Consider the following 20,919-nt stretch of genomic DNA (forward strand, 5'->3'; position numbering starts at 1 on the left):
TTTGTTTTTTTATTTTTTCTTTTGAATTGGCCAAGACTTTCTTTATATGCCTTGTGGCTTTTTTTTTTTTTTCTCTGTCTTTTTGCCTTTTCTAGGGCTGCTCCTGTGGAATATGGAGGTTCCTAGGCTAGGGGTCTAATTGGAGCTGTAGCCGCAGGCCTACATCAGAGCCTCAGCAATGAGGGATCTGAGCCGCATTTGCAGCCTACACCACAGCTCACGGTAATGCTGGATCCTTAACCCATTGGGCAAGGCCAGGGATTGAACCTGCAACCTTGTGGTTCCTAGTCGGATTTGTTAACCACTTAGCCACGATGGGAACTTCTTCCTTGTGGTTTTTGTTTTTATTGCTGGAAACTTGATGTTTGGATCTTATAACATGGACAGTCTGGAAATCAGATTCTCTTTCTTCCCTGGCATTTGCTAGGTTTTCTCTTTTGTTTGTTTCTATTTTAAAATTTATTTTGTTTTATTTTTTTTCTGTCTTTTTGGGGCTGTTCCCATGGCAGATGTAAGTTCCCAGGCCAGGGGTGGAATTGGATCTATAGCTGCTGGTCTATGCCACAGCAACAGCAATGCGGGATCTGCATCTGCAACCTACACCACCTCTCACAGCAATGCTGGATCCTTAACCCACTGAGCGAGGCCAGGGATTGAACTTGCATCCTCATAGATCTTGGTCAAGTTTGTTACCACCGAGCCACAACAGAAACTTTTTTTTTTTTTTTCAATAAAAATGTTATAACATGTCCCTGTTCCAGTGATCAGCCTAATATATAAAAAATGCTTTTTTAGGAGTTCCTTTCGTGGCACAGTAGTTAACGAATCTGACTAGGAACCATGAAGTTGCAGGTTCAATCCCTGGCCTTGCTCAGTGGGTTAAGGATCCAGCATTGCCATGAGCTGTGGTGTAGGTTCCAGACGCGGCTCGGATCCGGCGTTGCTGTGGCTCTGGCGTAGGCCGGCGGCTACAGCTCCGATTGGACCCCTAGCCTGGGAAACTCCATATGCTTCGGGAGTGGTCCTAGAAAAGGCAAAAAGACAAAAAGAAAAAAGAAAAAAGGCCTTTTTAGGTCTTTTCTGAGCCTATGTCTCTCCTCAGGCATGGCTGTGACTTTTTTTTTTTTCTTCTTTCCTTTTTATAGCTGCACCTCTGGCACATGAAAGTTCCCAGACCAGGTGTTGAATCAGAGCTTCAGCTGCAGCCTGTGCCACAGCTATAGCAACACTGGATCTGAACCACATCTGTGACCTACAAAGCAGTTTGCAGCAATGCTGGATCCTTAACCCACTGAGCAAGGCCAGGAATTGAACCCTCATTTTCACAGAGACAGTGTTGTCTTAGGAACTCCCTGTCTATGACTTTCTAAATGTCCTTGTATATGTAATTGCTTTTAAATGTCCTAGTCCTTACATGTTTGGTTCCCATAAGGAGAAAATGGGAAAAATGAAGGGGAGAAATAAAACAAAAATAGATCCTAGCTCTTTAAATCTCATAGAAGTGTTTTAGCTGGATGGGGAGACTGTTGTAACCATGGTAATGGTTGTTACAGCAATGGCTGTCTGTCTGTGTCTGCTTATCCATGATCAGAAACAGCAATCAGTGATCAAAATACAAATTCCCTATATTTAGAGGACCTTATTGCTCCATATGATGTTAGCTGTGGGTTTTGTTGTATTGGTCTTTATTATGTACAAGTAATGTTCCTTCTGTACCCACTGAGCAAGGCCAGGGATCAAACCTGGGTCCTCATGGATGCTAGCTGTGGCAACACCAGATCCTTTAACCCACTGTTTTGAATCTGCATCCTGGTGCTACACGGACACAACAGATCCTATTGCACCACAACGGGTACTCATAGATGATTTTTTTTTTTCTTTTTAGGGCCTCACCTGCGGACATGGAAGTTCCCAGGCTAGGGGTGGAATCAGAGCTACAGCTCCCAGCCTATGCCACAGCCATAGCAATATGGAATCTGAGCTACCTCTGCACCCTACACCACAGCTCATGGCAATGCCAGATCCTTAACCCAATAAGCTAGGCCAGGGATTGAACATGCATCCTCATGGATCCTATTTGGGTTCATTAACCACTGAGCCCCAAAGGGAACCCCCTCCCGGATGATTTTTATCTTTTATTTTATTAATGTGGTTTATCACATTAATTTTTGGATATTCTTGCATCTCTGTAATAAATCCCACTTACTATGGTCCTTTAATGTATTTTGGAATTTGGTTTCCTAATACTTTGATTGGGATTTTTGTATCTATATGCATCAGGGATATTTGGTCTACAGTTTTCTTTTCCTGTAGTGTCCTTATCTGGCTTTGGTATTAGATTAATGATGGCATTCTAAAATGAGTTTAGAAGTTTCCCTACCTCTTGAATTTTTTGGAAGAGTTTTGAGAAGGATTGGCAATAATTCTTATTTAGTAGTTTGGTAGAATAACCAATGAAACCATTTGGTCCTAGGCTTTGGTGTGTTGGAGGGTTTTTGATAACTAATCTCCTTACTTGTTATTGACCAATTTAGATATATGTGTGTGTGTGTGTGTATATATATTCTTATTCATGTCCTTTTCCATTATGGTTTATCACAGGATATTGAATATAGTTCCCTGTTCAATACAGTAGGACTTGTTGTTTATCCATCCTATATATACCAGTTTGCATCTGTTTCAAGATATATCTTGGAGTTCCCTTTGTGGCTCAGTGGTTAATGAATCTGACTAGGAACCCCGAGGTTTGATCCCTGGCCTCACTCAGTGGGTTAAGGCTCTGGCGTTGCCGTGAACTGTGGTGTAGGTTGCAGACACAGCTTGGATCTGGCGTTGCTTGTGGCTCTGGTGTAGGCCAGTAGCAACAACTCCAATTAGACCCCTAACCTGGGAACCTCCATATGCCATGGATGCAGCCCTAAAAAGACAAAAGACAAAAAAAAAAGGTATTTCTTGATCTTCCTTTTGAGTTCTTCTTTGGCTAATTGGTTATTCAGGAGCATATTATTTAATCCCCACATATTTGTGAGTTTTCAAGCTTTCCTCCTATTACTGATTTCTAGTTTTGTATAGTTGTGGCTGGGAAAGATACTTCATAGGTTTCAGTGTTCTTAAATTAAAAAACAATTGTTATTATAGTTGATTTACAATGAGTGTTCTTAAATTTATTAAGACGTGCTTTGTGGCCTGTTGTATGACTTAACCTGGGGAATGTTCTGTGTACACTTAAGTTGAATTTATATTTTGGTGATACTGGATGCCATGTTTTATAAATACATGTTAGGTCTGTTTAGTCAAATTTATGGTTCTAATCCAATGTTTCTTCTTGATATTTTTGTCTGGACAGTCTAACAATTACTGAAAGTGGGGTGAAGTATTACAGTACCATACTATTATTGTATTACATTTTCATTATTAGTGATATTATGCTTATCATCCAAAACTTGTTTTTCATACACTGTTATATTTTTATACTTTTAAACCAGTAACTTGTATTTTAAATTATTTTCTCTATAGGTGAAATTTGTTACCACACTCAAAAATTTTTATTTTGTACATAACTTTTGCTATGTGAACCGTGTTTGAAATATATTAACAATTACATTTGACTTTTTTTGGGTTTTTTTTTGGCTGATTCCATGACATATGGAAGTTCCTGGGCCAAGGATAGCATCTGAGCTGCAGTTGCAACCTATGTCACAGCAGCAGCAATACCAGATACTTAACCCACTGTGCTGGGCTAGGGATCAAACCTGTGCTGCTGCAGAAACAATGCCAGATCCTTAAGCCACTGTGCCGTAGTGGGAACTCCACCTTTGACTTTTTTTTCGATTACACAGAAATGTAGTTATCATGTACTTGTGTTTATAGAGTTTTCACTTTTTCCACCACTTTGATGTATTTAATACTTGTAATATTCTTTGTTTAGTTTGCACGTGCACAATTCTGTGATGCATGTATCTTATTCTTTTCACCCAAAGAAACATGGAGGTAGAGTAGGGGTAAGAACTTATTTCTCAAATCATAGTTTAATATTCTTTCAACTATTCAGATCATATTCTCTGCTCTATGAGACTCAATTTGTTACCTGTTATTTTTAAATATAAAAATATGTGCCAACTGGCTTCTAAATTCATTTATGTTTAGAAGAATTGAATATGATATTCTTTTGTTTTGTAGGAGTTCACAACCAAGTAAAACAGTAGACAATAATTATGCAGAGCAGGCTGCACACACTAAAGGAAAGCGAGGAGTTGATGATGGCATTTTTCTTGTAATTTCTGATACTCAACCTACAGGTTTGTGAACCTTTGAATTTTTGTCTGTTACATTTTAAATGATTTTGTTATAAATAACTTTAATCTTTCATTTAAAAGATACATGAAAGTAAAGGGAGATTATTTAACAATGCAAAGAAGATTGCTAAATTTACTACTTGTATACTATCATACACATCTCTTGATTCATTTACTAAATCCAGAAGTTAAATTTGAATGGTATTTCTTTTCTTTTTTCTTTTTTTGGGGGAGGAGGGGTGCTGGGCATGTAGCTATAAAGTTATAATGTTGTTTTTGCTATTTCTAAGTGTTGTTTCTATGGATATGTCTAATAATTGACATTGCTGCTGACTCCATTATCATTATTAGCTTCCCACTGTCTGTCCTCCTGCTATGAAATACATTCTTTATTTATTAGAATTTCTCTCAACTCTAGAAGGATGCTAATATAAGCCACTATTAGGAAATTTAAAGGTAAATACATCCTGGACTTCTGAAAATTTATTTTAAGTCTCCTTGTCTATAGGGTTAATTAGCTGACTTCTTTCTTCCTTTCTGTCTCTTTTTAAAAAGATTTTAAAATAATTTATAAAAATTTGCACCAGAACAATTACTACATTAGTCACATGTGAAACTAACATATTCAGGGATCTCTTGGATTATTGAAAGCTTCAGACTAGTTCAAGTATTTTGTTTCCGGAATGATTTTATAATTTACTCATAAGAAAAGCTGGTCCTTTAAGGACACTGTGCAGAAATGCTTTGTACTTAATTTGAAACACATTTTTACACATTTTAAATAGCATTTTTCAGGAAAACTTAAAAGGAAACTAGACTAGTGTCTTTGATGTATACAAGAAACCAGCTGCAACTCTTTTGAGGGCAGTCTCTAGAGAAAGCATTGTGATTCTGTAGACAAAATCTTTCAATTAGTCACTAAGTGCTATCTGCATATAAGAAAGACATTTATTTTCTTAAAAATTGTCATTTTCCCAGAAATAATTATCTTTAATTACAATGTAAAGCATAAGTATTTGTACAAATGGGCTCAATTCAGACACTCTCAAGACACTATTAAACCTTTATTGCTTTCCTGGGTAGAGTAGGAATAGTTAAATAAGAAGCTTTCTAATATGTTCCCTTCAGTATTCTTTCAAAGTAACAGTGGAATTTTAGACTTACAGTAGGGAACACATGCTAAAAAATGCATGATAAAAGAAACATTTTATAGTTTCTTAGTAATCCTGAAGATTATCCTCTTATGTAGTGTTTTTAGGAAAATTAGCTGTTGAAACTTATTGAAAGTCACCATATTTTCATCCTATAGATGATTGTCTGATACCAGTGGTGTAACAAAAGCCCATGCACAAATTAATGGGAGTTCTGAATTAAACCCTAGATATACCATTAAAAATTTTTTTCTTCCATTTTTTTTGAGGTATAATTGACATGTATGTAGCACTATTTAAGTTTAAGGTGTATAGCATAATGTTTTGACTTACATACATCATGAAATGATCATCACAGTAGATTTAGTGAACATGCATCTCCAATAGATACAAAATTAAAGAAATAGAAAATTTTTTTTTCTGTGTGAGGGAAACTCGTAGTATTTACTCCCCCAACAACTTTCATGTTTAACATATAGCACTGTTAATTATATTTATCATGTTTTATAATATATCCCTAAAACTCATTTATCCTAGAACTAGAAGTTTGTACCTGTTGGCTACCTTCTTTAGTCCCCCCCAAATTCTAATAACCACAAATCTGATCTCTTTTTCTACAAGTTTGTTTGTTGTTGTAGGTTATAATTGACTTGCAACACTGTGTTAGTTCCTATTATACAACATAATGATTCAGTATTTCTGTACATTTCAAAATAATCACCATGATAAGTCTAGTTATGATCACCATGCAAAGATATTACATAGTTACTGACTGTATTCCCCACACTGGAGGTGTACCTTTCTTTTGCAGTATATTGTGGAATTTGCTTTTATGAATATGATAAATTGGAAATATTTAACAGTCTTTTGTCTACAGGAATTTGTCATCTCTTTACTTTTATATGCTTGTAGTATTTGCAAGTTAAATCGTATATATTTTCAGGTAGAGTCTTGTTTTTGTTTTTTTTTTTTGTCTTCTTGCCTTTTCTAGGGCCGCTTTCGCAGCATATGGAGATTCCCGGGCTAGGGGTCTAATCGGAGCCATAGCCACCAGCCTATGCCAGAGCCACAGCAACGTGGGATCCGAGCCACATCTGCAACCTACACCACAGCTCACGGCAATGCCGGATCCTTAACCCACTGAGCAAGGCCAGGGATTGAACCCGCAACCTCATGGTTCCTAGTTGGATTCGTTAACCACTGCACCACGACGGGAACTCTGGTAGAGTCTTGTTTTTGTAATGTCTAGCTCTATCTAATATATTTATTCCTGTTTCCATGAGATAGTCTATTTCTTCCTTTTTTTTTTTTTTTTTTTTTGTGTTTTTGCCATTTCCTGGGCTGCTCCTGAGGCATATGGAGTTTCCCAGGCTAGGGGTCTAATCGGAGCTGTAGCTGCCAGCCTACGCCAGAGCCACAGCAACGCGGGATCGGAGCCGCATCTGCGACCTACACCACAGCTCACGGCAACGCCAGATCCTTAACACACTGAGCAAGGCCAGAGATCGAACCGGCAACCTCATGGTTCCTAGTCGGATTCGTTAACCACTGCGCCATGACAGGAACTCTCATTTCTTTCACCAATCTGTTTGCCTTAGTATTTATGTTTAGAAATTGTAATTGATATAGTATTTATATGTAGAAATTGTGTTTGACTGTCTTTACAGTTTACAAAATTACAAGTAAAATTTATTGTGCTTTTCAAAATACTGCGTTGATAATTTGGGGGAAGTTTATTTTCCTGGGGGAGGGGGTAAAAAGTATTTTCTGTGGAAATTGGGAGACTATTGATGGTCTTATACTTTTGCCCACATTCCTGCCTTTTAAGGAATAACAGAGATATTATGAATGTTAGCCATTAGATGTTTATAAAGTTAGAGTAAGAGTAAGAATAGTTTGAAGAGAAGGTATGTAGTATTGAAGAACTGTGAGTGAATGGATAAGTTAGGCCAGTTAGTGTTCATGAATTTTAAGTTAAGAATTCAAGGAAGCTACTTTGGGACTTCCTTTGTATAAACTCTGAGTTGGTACCTGTATGATACAGATTCAGAAAGCAAAATAATTCAGGATAAGCTTCAGTTAGGTAGAACCTTTTGGAAGGTATTTTTCTGCAGTCCATATGTTTGATAACTGAAATACTAAGTATGTTTAGTAATAATTGAACACAGGTTTCAAAATTATGCTTTTTTGACTTACAGGGAACACTTACTTTTCTGTAGGGTAACAGATTTATTGGAGATTTAAAATTATAGGGTCTTTATTTTTAAAGTGAAAAAAAAAAACAAACAAACAAAAACCAAAACCTGAACCAGGAGTTCCCAGTACTGCAGCAGAAACAAATCCGACTAGTATCCATGGGGATGCAGGTTTGATCCCTGGCTTCACTCATTGGGTTAGGGATCTGGCATTGCCGTGAGCTGTGGTGTAGGTCTCAGACATGGCTAGGATCCTATGTTGCTGTGGCTGTGGTGTAGGCTGGAGGCTGCATCCAACTTGACCTCTAGCCTGGAAACTTCATATGCTTTGAGTGTGGCCCTAAAAAGCAAAAAAAAATAAAATAAAATAAAAATAAAAAAATAAATAAACTGAAGCAAATTGATAGCCTTGTGAATGATTAATATCACAGCTGCTGAGAAAAGGCATTTAACTCTTTTTTAAAAGAGTAGTGATCAGGAGAGGACAAGATGGCGGAGGAGTAGGGGGACACGCTCGCCCTCTCCCACAAACACAACAAAAAAAAGCACATCTACAGAATAAATGACTCGCACAGAACAGCAACCAATCGCTGGCAGAAGAACCTAAACTCCAATAACGGCAAGAAGTTCGTGACATTACGGGGCAGAACGGGAGAAAAGAGGAGAATGAGAGGTGAATCCGAGCGGGACGGGCGCTCCCGAAAGGGAACTGTGGAGGAGAAAGGGATCCCGCACCCTGGAAAGTCACCTACATGGGGGAAAGATCAAACGAACCGGAGGAATCTCCAGATGCAGAGAAGAGTGTAGCAGTAAGTTGGAGTACGGAAAAGCCAATCAAGAACTGAACGGACCATCTGAACTACGGGCACAGTCACCAAAAATTGAGACGCCTGGGTGGGGGCTGGGCACCGAGTCCTCAGCTCCAGAGGTTAGTCCCTGAGAAAGGGCCGGGGGACGCCTGGGTGGGGGTTGGGCACCGAGACCTAAGCTCCAGAGGTTAGTCCCCGGGCTGGGGGGGCAGGGCGGAGCAGAAACTGCTTGGGAGGTCTAGAAACCATTTGACGGGGCAGAGACTGCCTGGGAGACTAGAAAACAAAGCTGTGGCAGAGGAAGGGAGCAATACTCTAGGGGCAGGGAAGTGGAAAGCCGCATCAGAGGGAACCTGGGAAAAGAGCCTGGTCTGCGCCCATGCTGGGGAGGGGAGAGAAGAAGGGGTGGGTCCCCATAGAAGACCCCCCACGCCACAGCAAGCTTACAGGCCCGCTAGCTAGCTGAAAGCTGTGCTTCCCAGTGCATCCCCTCCCCCCACCCACGCCACCCCCTACGCTCTTGCTGAACCTGGGGCTGCCTGCCATCCAGGAGGGCTGGCCTCAACAATTGCCTGAAGCCTACCACCGCAGGGGCTGTCCCTGCACAGGCCTGCTTGCCCTTTGGAGGGGCTACACTTCCGCAGAGTAGCACCAAACACCACCAGCCCCCAAGAAAAGGCCTGCAGCCCAGAAAAGCTAGAACAAGCCTAGCCAGGCAGTGAATAGATCTGCCTAGTTCCCGGACGGTTATTCTGAGTCGGGCTGCCCCGGGGAGGAGCCTCTTCGGTTTCCAACGGCCCTGCTACCCGCCCTAGTCCCCAGGGGGTGCCCTAGTGGATCAGCTGCATAGGACTGCCAGCTCCAGGCAGGACCCCCTACAGCCCAGAAAAGCTGCAACAAGCCTGGCCGAGTCGGGAAAAGATCTCAGACAGTCTTTCTGAGTCGGGCTGCCCTGGGGAGGAGCCTCTTCGTTTTCCAGTGACCCTGCTACCCGCCCAAGCCCCTAGGGGGTGCCCCACTCCCACGGAATAGCTGCTCAGCACTACCAGCCCCCTAGAAGAGCCCCTGCAGCCCAGAAAAGCTGCAACAAGCTTGGCCAGACTGTGAAAAGATCTGCCTACATTCTCAGGCCATCCTTCTGAGTTGGGCTGCCCTAGGGAAGAGCTTCTTAGGTTCTCAGTGACCCAGATAGCTGCTCCAGCCCCCAGGGGGTGCTGCACTCCTGAGGAACAGCTGCCCAACACCGCCAATCCCCTGCAAGAACCCCACAGCCTAAAAACACCAGAGCAAGCTCTGCATGACCAAGTGAAATCTGCTACCATCGTGGTGTGGACCTCCCAGTCCTGTCTGCCCTCAGGAAGTCCTCCTTTGCTTCAAAAAAACTCTGTTAGCCCCATCAACACTCCAGAAAAGCCACACTGCCTCAAAAAAGATTGACCAACAACGCCAGCCCTCAGGAAATATTCCACGGCAGTGACAAGGCAAACACTGCCCGATAACGGAGAGTACAACTCCCTCAGGAGAAAGAAAACAACAAGCAAGATGAAGAAGCAGAGAAACCACCCCCAGTCAAACCAACAGGAGAACTCACCTAAAACAGTCAACAATGAAACAGATCTCTGCAGTCTGACAGACCTGGACTTCAAAAGAGAAATAGTGAAAATACTGAAGGAATTAAGAGAAGATATGAACAGTAATGCAGATACTCTCAGAAAGGAACTAGAACATATAAGGAGGAGCCAAGAAGAACTAGAACATTCATTTGCAGAGATGGAAACTGAACTAAGGGCAGTAAAAACCAGAATGAATAATGCAGAAGAACGAATCAGTGATAAGGAAGATAGAATAATGGAAATCACTCAATCCGGTCAACAGACAGAAAACCGAATCAAAAAACTGGAAAGCAATATAAGAGACCTATGGGATAATATAAAGCGGGCCAATCTACGCATAATAGGAATTCCAGAAGGAGTAGAAAAAGATAAGGGGATGGAAAATATATTTGAAGAAAAATTATCGCTGGAAACTTCCCAAATCTAAAGGATGCTGGGTTCAAGATACAAGAAGCACAGAGGGCCCCAAACAAACTGAACCCAAATAGACCCACAGCAAGACACATCATAATAAAAATGGCAAAAGTTAGTGATAAAGAGAGGATCCTAAAGGCAGCAAGAGAAAAACAGAAGGTTACCTACAAGGGAACCCCCATAAGAATATCAGCTGACTTCTCTACAGAAACACTACAGGCCAGGAGGGAATGGCAAGAGATATTTAAAGTGCTCAAAGGAAAAAATATGCAAGCTAGCATACTCTATCCAGCAAGAATATCATTTCAAATAGAAGGGGAAATAAAAATTGTTTCCAACAAACAAAAACTTAAAGAATACTGCAACACAAAACCCAGGTTAAAGGAAATATTGAAAGGGCTTCTCTGAACCAAAAAGAAAGGAAGGAAAGGGAAGAATAAAGAAAAGAAAAAAAAAAAAAGAAAAAGAGGAAGAACTAGGACTGAGGAAACCACAATCAGAGAGCAGTCACTCAAATAAGCCAGCATACAGATTTAATCATGAACATGCTTCAAACAAAATAAAATTAAAAAGAAAAAAATAAAAAAGAGTCATCAAAACCATAAAATGTAGGCAAGGGATGTTAGGAAGTAAATAACCCTTTTTGTTTGCTTGTATGTTTCTCTTCTTAATTTTAATATAGTAATGAAGTGTTTGAACATACAGGACCATCAGGCTAAAACACACAGTTATGGGAAGGGGTTAGCATACTTAAAAAACAGGGCAACCACAAGCCAAAACCAAAACCAAATATTGCATTTGCAAAAAATGAAAAAAAAAATACACTCAAGCAGATAATAACAGGAGACCATCCAACCAAAAAAAAAAAAAGAAGGAAGAATGGAGAACCATAGAATCAACTGGAACACGAGGTTCAAATGGCAATAAATAATCATCTATCAATTATCACCTTAAATGTCAATGGACTGAACGCCCCAATCAAAAGACACAGAGGGGCTGAGTGGATAAAAAGGCAAAACCTTCAATATGCTGCCTACAAGAAACTCACCTTAGGACAAAAGATACATATAGATTGAAAGTGAAAGGGTGGGGAAAAATATTTCACGCCAATAGACATGACAGAAAAGCAGGAGTCGCAACGCTCATATCAGACAAAATAGACTTTAAAACAAAAGACATAAAGAAATACAAAGAAGGACACTACTTAATGATTAAGGGATCCATCCAAGGAGAGGATGTTACTATCGTCAACATACATGCCCCAAATACAGGAGCACCCAGATACATACAACAAATATTAACAGACATAAAGGGAGATATTGATGAGAAGACAATCATAGTAGGAGACCTTAATACCCCCCTCACATCAATGGACAGATCCTCTAGACAGAAAACCAATAAAGCAACAGAGATCCTAAAGGAAACAATAGAAAAGTTAGACTTCATTGATATCTTCAGGACACTACATCCAAAAAAAGCAGAATACACATTCTTCTCAAATGCTCATGGAACAGTCTCAAGAATCGACCACATATTGGGACACAAAGCTCATCTCAATACATTTAGGAGCATAGAAATCATCTCAAGTATCTTCTCTGACCACAATGCCATGAAATTAGAAATCAACCATGGGAAAAGGAAAGAGAAAAAACCGACTGCATGGAGACTAAACAACATGCTACTAAAAAACCAACGGGTCAATGAGGAAATCAAGAAGGAAATTAAAAACTACCTTGAAACAAATGATAATGAAGACACAACTGCTCAAAATCTATGGGATGCTGCGAAAGCAGTGCTCAGAGGGAAATTTATAGCAATACAGGCCTTTCTCAAAAAAGAAGAAAGATCCCAAATGGACAACTTAACCCTCCACCTAAATGAATTAGAAAAAGAAGAACAAAAAAGGCCTAAAGTCAGCAGAAGGAAGGAAATTATAAAGATCAAAGAAGAAATCAATCAAATAGAGACTCAAAAAACAATAGAGAAAATTGAATAAACCAAGAGCTGGTTCTTTGAAAAGGTGAACAAAATTGACAAACCCCTGGCCAGACTCACTAAAAAGAGGAGAGAAAGAACCCAAATAACCAAAATTAGAAATGAAAAAGGAGAAATCACAACAGATACAGCAGAAATACAAAAAACCATAAGAGAATACTATGAACAACTATATGGCAACAAGTTTGACAATCTGGAAGAAATGGACAATTTTCTAGAATCTTACAGCCTGCCAAAACTGAATCAAGTAGAAACAGACCAACTGAACAGACCGATCACTAGAAATGAAATGGAAGAGGTCATAAAATCACTCCCTACAAATAAAAGTCCAGGACCAGATGGCTTCACAGGTGAATTCTATCAAACATATAAAGAGGAATTGGTGCCCACCCTCCTGAAACGCTTTCAAAAGGTTGAAGAAGAAGGACTACTCCCAAAGACATTCTATGATGCCACCATCACCCTCATTCCAAAACCAGACAGAGATACCACCAAAAAAGGAAACGATCGCCCAATATCATTGATGAATATAGATGCAAAAATTCTCAACAAAATCTTAGCCAACCGAATCCAACAACATACCAAAAAAATTATACACCATGACCAGGTGGGGTTCATCCCAGGTTCACAAGGATGGTTCAACATACACAAATCAATCAGCATCATACACCATATTAACAAAAAAAAGTCAAAAATCATATGATCATCTCAATAGACGCAGAAAAAGCATTTGACAAAGTCCAACATCCATTCATGATCAAGACCCTCGCCAAAGTGGGTATAGAGGGAACATTCCTGAATATAATCAAAGCCATTGATGAGAAACCCACAGCAAATATAATCCTCAATGGGGAAAAACTGAAAGCCTTCCCACTCCAATCTGGAACAAGACAGGGATGCCCACTCTCACCACTGCTCTTCAACATCGTTTTGGAAGTCCTAGCCACAGCAATTAGACAAACCAAAGAAATAAAAGGCATCCGTATAGGAAGAGAAGAGATCAAACTGTCACTGTATGCAGATGACATGATACTATACATAGAAAACCCTAAGGACTCAACCCCAAAACTCCTTGAACTGATTCATAAATTCAGCAAAGTAGCAGGATATAAGATTAACATTCAGAAGTCAGTTGCATTTCTGTATACCAGCAATGAAATATTAGAAAAGGAATACAAAAATACCATACCTTTTAAAATTGCACCTCACAAAATCAAATACCTTGGAATCCACCTGACCAAGGAGGTAAAGGACCTGTATGCCGAGAACTATAAAACTTTAATCAAAGAAATCAAAGAAGATGTAAAGACATGGAAAGATATTCCATGTTCCTGGATTGGGAAAAGCAATATTGTAAAAATGGCCATACTACCCAAAGCAATCTACAGATTCAGTGCAATCCCTATCAAATGACCCAGGACATTTTTCACAGAACTAGAACAAACAATCCAAACATTTATATGGAACCACAAAAGACCCAGAATCGCCAAAGCAATCCTGAGAAACAAAAACCAAGCAGGAGGCATCACTCTCCCAGACTTCAAGAAATACTACAAAGCCACAGTCATCAAAACAGTGTGGGACTGGTATCAAAACAGACAGACAGACCAATGGAACAGAATAGAGAATCCGGAAATCAACCCTGACACCTATGGCCAATTAATCTTTGACAAGGGAGGCAAGAACATCAAATGGGAAAAAGAAAGTCTATTCAGCAAGCATTGCTGGGAAACCTGGACAGCTGCATGCAAAGCAATGAAACTAGAACACACCCTCACACCATGCACAAAAATAAACTCCAAATGGCTGAAAGACTTAAATATACGACAGGACACCATCAAACTCCTAGAAGAAAACATGAGCAAAACACTCTCTGACATCAACATCATGAATATTTTCTCAGGTCAGTCTCCCAAAGCAATAGAAATTAGAGGAAACATAAACCCATGGGACCTCATCAAACTGAAAAGCTTTTGCACAGCAAAGGAAACCCAAAAGAAAACAAAAAGACAACTTACAGAATGGGAGAAAATAGTTTCAAATGATGCAGCCGACAAGGGCTTAATCTCTAGAATATATAAACAACTTATACAACCCAGCAGCAAAAAAGCCAATCAATCAATGGAAAAATTTGCAAAAGACCTGAATAGACATTTCTCCAAAGAAGATATACAGATGGCCAACAAACACATGAAAAAATGCTCAACATCGCTGGTTATAAGAGAAATGCAAATCAAAACTACCATGAGATACCACCTCACACCAGTCAGAATGGCCATCATTAATAAATCCACAAATAACAAGTGCTGGAGGGGCTGTGGAGAAAAGGGAACCCTCCTGCACTGGTGGTGGGAATGTAAACTGGTACAGCCACTATGGAGAACAGTTTGGAGATACCTCAGAAATCTATACATAGAACTTCCATATGACCCCGCAATCCCACTCTTGGGCATGTATCCGGACAAAACTCTCCTTAAAAGAGACACGTGCACCCGCATGTTCATTGCAGCACTATTCACAATAGCCAAGACATGGAAACAACCCAAATGTCCATCGACAGAGGATTGGATTCGGAAGATCTGGTATCTATACACAATGGAATACTACTCAGCCATAAAAAAGAATGACATAATGCCATTTGCAGCAACATGGGTGGAACTAGAGAATCTCATCCTGAGTGAAATGAGCCAGAAAGACAAAGACAAATGCCATATGATATCACTTATCGCTGGAATCTAATATGCAGCACAAACGAACATCTCCTTAGAAAAGAAAATCATGGACTTGGAGAAGAGACTTGTGGCTGCCTGATGGGAGGGGGAGGGAGTGGGAGGGATCGGGAGCTTGGGCTTATCAGACACAACTTAGAATAGATTTACAAGGAGATCCTGCTGAGTAGCATTGAGAACTTTGTCTAGATACTCATGTTGCAACAGAAGAAAGGGTGGGGGAAAAATGTAAGTGTAATGTATACATGTAAGAATAACCTGACCCCCTTGCTGTACAGTGGGAAAAAAAAAAAAAAAGAGTAGTGATCAGTACTCTTTCAAATTATGGTCACTTCATTTTAAAAAATATATATGTAAAACATATTTTAAGAAGACAACTAATTGCTACATTAGTTGTAATTTCTAAATTAGTGTAATTTCTAAAATCACAATGAATTTAAAAATCATCTTAAGATATTAGTTTTCAAAATTTTATTAAGACTTTTTTGTAACATTATCAAATGCAGTTATAGCAAAAAGAAAAACATAGTTTGGTTGCTTTGCTTTGGTTTCTAAAGCTTACCTTTTAATATATTTTCCTTATGTCATAATTTATTGTACAGTGAACATTTGCTTTCTGTATACAGTTTAAAATGATATATCTTTATATTTATCTGTGTCAGTATGAAAATTTAACAGTGAACCTTAAAAAAAAAGTTAGCTTTGAGAGTAGTATAGCAGTTTTGGTGATGTTTCTTTGAGCTCTTCTAAAAGGGATTTTTTTCTGTACTTTTTGACCATGTTGATGTCTCTTCTGTTTTTTAAGACCTCAGTGGTGGAAGTAGAGATTGTGATCATCTTGAAGAGGGAAGAAGAAACAAGGATGATGCATATTCTGATTCAAAAATGGAACCCACTTTGATTCCCAGAAGGAGAAAGAAAAGGCTTAGAAGTAATTTAACTGATTCTCATAATTCTACTTATTTGGATAAGTCAGCAGAACAGACAGTAAGTAGAGGTATTTTAGGTGTTGTATGAAATAACGTATGCTGTGATAAAAATGAATTGACTGTGCCGAATGATATTTTCCTAACTTCCTGCTTTTATCACCAGATTTCTTTCTTTTCTTTGCTTTTTTTTTATTCTCTTTAAAAAAATACTTTAATGCATTTTTTGGTGGCAATACTCTTATGGGAACAAATTTCAAGTACAGTGATCACTCAGTATCTGCAGAGTATTGGTTCCAGGACCCTCACATAATAAAATCTGTGGATGCTTAAATCCCTATGTGAAATGTTGTAGTATTTAAATGTAACCTGTGTTCTCCTATATATTTTAAATCATCTCTAGACTACTTATAATGCTTAATAGAATGTAATTGCTAAGTAAATGGCTGTAAATACAATGTAAATGCTATGTAAATAGTCTTTGCACAGCAAATTTAAATTTTGCCTTTTGGAACTTTCTAGAATTATTTTCCCAAATATTTTTCGTTTGCAGTTTCCATTTGCAGAATTCATGGTTGGTGGAAACTACACGTACATAGGGCTATTACGAACAAGTAAAAAAGTTAGAATTGCTTCTCCTTGATACCACTCCTGACTTAATAGTTTGGCATGTAACCTCTAGGACTGTTTTCTTTTTTTCCCAACTTGTTCTAACCAGATTCTGTTCATACTGTTCAGCCAATTGCTTTTGCACTTGCTCTGTGACATTATTATCAGATTTATTATATCAGTGTAGTTTACTTCCAATTTCTTTAAACTTCTCTTTAGAGTTTCAGAAGTTTTGTATTGTACATAGGGAATTGCCATACTTAATACATGCATTACTTATTTTCAGAGACTTAGTGTGCAGTTAACAACAAAGCCATAAGGAGACACTTTTTAAAATTTTATTTTATTGAAGTATAGTTGATTTACAGTGTTGTGTTAGTTTCTGGTATATAGCAAAGTGATTCAGTTATACATATATACAAATATTCTTTTTCATATTTTTTCCATTATGATTTATTGTAGAATATTGAATATAGTTCCCTGTGCTATACAGTAGGACCTTATTTATCTATTTTATATATAGAGTAGTTCGTATCTGCTAATCCCAAACTCCTAATTTATCCCCCACTCCCTTTCTCCTTTGGTAATGTAAGTTTGTATTTTAAGTCTGTGAGTTTCTTTCTGTTTCATAAATAAGCTCATTTGTGTTATATTTTAGATTCCATATATAAGTGACATCATATGATATTTGTCTTTGTCCAGCTTAACTTCACTTAGTATGATAATCTCTAGGTCCATCAGTGTTGCTGCAAATGTCATTGTTTCATTCTTTTTAATGGCTGAGTAATATTCCATTGTATGTTTGTACAATCTTTATCCACTCCTCTGTCAGTGGATGTTTAGGTTGCTCCCATGTCTTTGCTGTTGTAAATAGCACTGCAGTTAACATTGGGGTGCATGTATCTTTTCAAATTATAGGTTTCTGCAGATATTTGCCCAGGCAAAGGAATGCTGGATCAAATGGCAACTCTATTTTTAGGTTTTTAAGGAACCTCCATACTGCTTTTCCGTAGTGGCTACACCAGTTTATGTTTCCACCAGCTGTATAGGAAGATTCCCTTTTTTGTACACTCAGGAGACAGCTTTTGGATTCCCTTGACTTGTAAGGCATTTCAGGATTTTGCAGTGCATTTGGTTTGTAATTATAAACATGATTTAGATTTATATATTAATAAAGATATGAAGGCTGTGATTGATATTCCTAACTTTTCATGTTGTTATCTTAAATTTAAAATTTTTTTACTTTTGTTTCTAAAGTCACATGATGTCAAATGGCCTCTTAACTTTTGCAAAATAAAACTGTTAAAAAAAAGAATTTCTCTCATTTAAAGTTGACTTAGATTGTAGGAGACCATCTGAACCACTTGTAAATATAGGAGTTCATTCCCCTTCTCATTTTTTTTTTTTTTGCTATGCCCATGGCATATAAAAGTTCCTGGGCCAGGGATCGAACCCACACTACAGCAGTGGCCTGAGTCACTGCAGTGACAATGCTGGATCCTTAACCTGCTGTGCCACAAGGGAACTCCCCAGTCTCTGTATCTGTATACTTGGGAGACACTGGCAAAAGTAATGTAGTAAAATTTTGTAGTTTTCTATCCCTATGGTTATAGAAATGATATAATATTTTTACTTTTGTATTCTTTAGGAATTTAAATTAAAAAAAATTGTTTAGCCACATTCGAAAAATGCTAATTTTTGTATGCATTTATTTGTGTTCAGAAAGAACAAGAAAATGACCCAACAGTATGCACTGAGTTTGAAAAGTCAATTGAAAACTATCATGAAGACTCAAAAAAACTGCTTGAAGAAATTACACTTGAACCTACAGAAGGTGATTTTATTGAAGTATCCTCACTTCATAGTCAGGAGTTGGCTTTGAGTGCTGTTCCCCAAATCACCTCTGACTGTTCAACCACTGAAACTTTTGAGAGCTCTCTTTCTACTGATAGTGTGGGGAATTCTCCTCCGGTTGAGAAGGATGAGAATGAATTGAATACAATAGAACAGCCTGTTTTAAGTGAACACAATGAAGAGAACCAATCTTTTATCTCAGCTGAACCAAGTAAGTAGTATGAGGATAATAAAGGGTCTTAATTTTCTCAGCTCCGGAGTTCCTGTCATGGCGCAGTGGTTAACAAATCCGACTAGGAACTATGAGGTTGCGGTTTCGGTCCCTGCCCTTGCTCAGTGGGTTAGGGATCTGGCGTTGCTGTGAGCTGTGGTGTAGGTTGCAGACGCGGCTCGGATCCCACATTGCTGTGGCCCTGGCGTGCGTAGACTGGTGGCTACAGCTTCGGTTAGACCCCTAGCCTGGGAACCTCCATATGCCGCGGGAGCGGCCCAAGAAATGGCAGAAAGACCAAAAAAAAATTTTTCTCAGCTCTACTTAGTTGTCTTCTTTCTCCTCTCAAATTTTGCTAAGAGCAAAAAGTTATTTATGACATCCCTATGGAGTACATTAACTTTAGGAAAAAAAACACATTTGGAGTTTCGGGACTTCCTTGTGAATTTTGTAATATTGATTTAGGTAAACAATGGCATACTTGGAAGCAGAAGTAATTTTTTTTTAGATTAGTGTACTGTAATTATCTCCTCAGTAGTTTGTAATAAGATTCTGTAAGGACCATTATTATTGTTGTTTTGGTTGATGAAGGTGAAATATAGGGTTTGTGCTTTTTAATTATTGTCATTAATTTTGATTTAATTAATTTCAATTTTAATTTTCAAGTATTTGATGCAGTCACATGCTACAAAAAAGATCCTAAAGAATATCTAGTGAGTAGTTTCCCACACCTTTCCCTAGCTATCCATTTCCCCCTCCTAGAAGCAACTATTTTAACAGGGCTTAAAGTACAGTTTAGAGTGATGGCACAATATGTTATTAGGATTAGAACTTGTTCCTAAGTTCTCCTTCATGGCTTTATCCATTTTTAAATATCTTCATCCTCTAGAAGGTAAGGTTGGAGGTAACTGCTGAACGATAGCACTAATATGGAAATGTTGTTTGTAACTAGTATAAATCAGATAATGAATGATAGGCCAGCTTCTAAATTGAATAAAGTTAGATGATTAGATTTATTGGAATTGTGAAAGATATATTGCATGAATTAGAAGTTTCCCTTTTTGATATGTGATTAGTGTGACACTTTTAAAAAGTATATTTTTCCTTTTTAGTTGTCGTTTCCAGTGATGAAGAAGGACCCATTGAACATAAAAGCTCAGAAATTCTTAAGTTACAACCTAAGCAAGATCATGCCATTACTAATGAAAATGAGAGTACTTCTGAACCAGCAGTGTCGGAACTACCATTGATTACTTGTGAATCTGTACAGGTAATTTATTTTTGTCTTCTCACAGATTAATAATTAAATATACGCTAGTGGCTAGTGCCAGTTTTTTGTTTCATCAAGCAGAATATTATATAAAAATTACAAATTTTCTTAGTTTGAATTTTGAGGCAACATTTGTATTAGTTTGGGGGAAATATGTATTTATTTATTTATTTATTTATCTATGTTGCTTTTTAGGACTGCACCCATGGCATATGGAGGTTCCCAGGCTAGGGGTCAAATCTGAGCTACAGCTGCCAGCCTATGACACAGCCACAGCAACCCAGGATCTGAGCCACATCTGTGACCTACAGCACAGCTCATGGCAAGTCCGGATCCTTAACTAGCTAAGTGAGGCCAGGGATTGAATCCACAACCTCACAGTTTCTAGTCGGATTCATTTCTGCTGCACCACAATGGGAACCCCCCCCCCTTTTTTTTTGATGAAGTAGAAGGCTTACACAATTTTTTTCTAGTCATTCATATTTTTTCAGTTTAAATATTCTATGAGTTGAATTTTTTTTGTGGTTCTCATTGGACATTTAAGCACTTTATCAAAACATTTTCTTTCTTTCTTTCTTTTTTTTTTTTTTTGACTTTTTGCCTTTTCTAGGGCTGTTCCTGTGGCATATGGATATTCCCAGGCTAGGGGTCCAATCGGAGCTGTAGCCGCTGGCCTATGCCAGAGCCACAGCAACACACGGATCCGAGCTGCGTCTGTGACCTACAACCACAGGTCATGGCAACGCTGAATCCTTAACCCACTGAGCAAGGCTAGGGATCGAACCTGCAACCTCATGGTTCCTCGTTGGATTCGTTAACCACCGAGCCACGATGGGAACTCCTCAAAA

At 38.6% G+C, this 20,919-nt stretch overlaps 1 protein-coding gene across 5 annotated transcripts in view; it reads left to right on the top strand.

Annotated features, from left to right (window-relative positions):
* The window catches only part of SENP7 (SUMO specific peptidase 7), a 157,450-nt gene that overhangs the window by 89,063 nt on the left and 47,468 nt on the right, over positions 1-20,919 (top strand). For all 5 annotated transcript variants that reach the window (XR_007136604.1, XM_047793366.1, XM_047793375.1 and 2 more), the window contains 4 exons: positions 4,180-4,298; positions 16,007-16,188; positions 18,459-18,801; positions 19,914-20,071. Coding sequence is in view for 4 of the 5 variants with exons in the window: in XM_047793366.1 (XP_047649322.1) it covers positions 4,180-4,298; positions 16,007-16,188; positions 18,459-18,801; positions 19,914-20,071 (802 nt within the window). In the remaining variant the exon portion in view is untranslated. The remainder of the gene's footprint in view (positions 1-4,179; positions 4,299-16,006; positions 16,189-18,458; positions 18,802-19,913; positions 20,072-20,919) is intronic.

Source organism: Phacochoerus africanus, chromosome 1 (assembly GCF_016906955.1).
Source record: "Phacochoerus africanus isolate WHEZ1 chromosome 1, ROS_Pafr_v1, whole genome shotgun sequence".
NCBI classification, from domain to species: Eukaryota; Metazoa; Chordata; class Mammalia; order Artiodactyla; family Suidae; genus Phacochoerus; species Phacochoerus africanus.